Source organism: Tarenaya hassleriana, unplaced genomic scaffold (assembly GCF_000463585.1).
Source record: "Tarenaya hassleriana unplaced genomic scaffold, ASM46358v1 Cleome91, whole genome shotgun sequence".
NCBI lineage: Eukaryota > Viridiplantae > Streptophyta > Magnoliopsida > Brassicales > Cleomaceae > Tarenaya > Tarenaya hassleriana.
In genome coordinates, this window is record NW_010971485.1 from 155562 (window position 1) to 156169 (window position 608).

The window sequence follows — 608 nt, forward strand, 5'->3', positions numbered from 1 at the left end:
TTAGCCATCTTAGTGATTTGTTGTTCGATGAAGTCAAAAGACTTCTCATTGAGGCTTCCTCCACAGGCAACTCGAATGAGGACTCGAGTATCTTCCTTTAGACCCTGCAAGAAAGTGGAGATAAGGTACCTTTTGTCCAAACCGTGATGAGGGCAGAGGCGCTGATATCCAAGAAAACGATCCCAAGTCTCGCGCAAAGATTCATCAGGTTCCTGCATAAAAGAGTTGATATGTTGCTTCGCGAGCTGGGTTTTGCTGGCAGGGAAGAATCGCTGCATGAACTTCTCTTGCATCTGATCCCAAGAGAATATGGAATCTGGTGGCAATGTGTAGAGCCATTCTAATGCAGCGTCCATTAGAGAGAATGGAAAAGCCATTAGCATAAGTGACTCATCGGTGACTCCTTGAACCGTCTTCACAGACTGGCATAACAGTTTGAATCGAGTCAGGTGGGGGATTGGATCTTCATTAGGTCTGCCCCTAAATGCCGATGAGCTGAGCATACTGATGAATGCCGGCTGGAATTCAAATTTATTGCGATCGATATCGGGCCGGCGAATGCATGAGAGCTGTTGAGTGTACTTGGGCTGAAGATATGCCCCATAAGT

General features: G+C 46.5%; 1 protein-coding gene across 1 annotated transcript in view; it reads right to left on the reverse strand.

The window, feature by feature from the left end:
• LOC104804668 overlaps window positions 1-594 on the reverse strand; it is a 2834-nt gene extending 2240 nt beyond the window's left edge. Inside the window, exon 1 of the mRNA XM_010529007.2 lies at window positions 9-594. Within this exon, the coding sequence (XP_010527309.2) occupies window positions 9-503 (495 nt within the window). The 5' untranslated portion in view covers window positions 504-594. The remainder of the gene's footprint in view (window positions 1-8) is intronic.
• Between the last annotated feature and the right edge of the window lie 14 nt (window positions 595-608).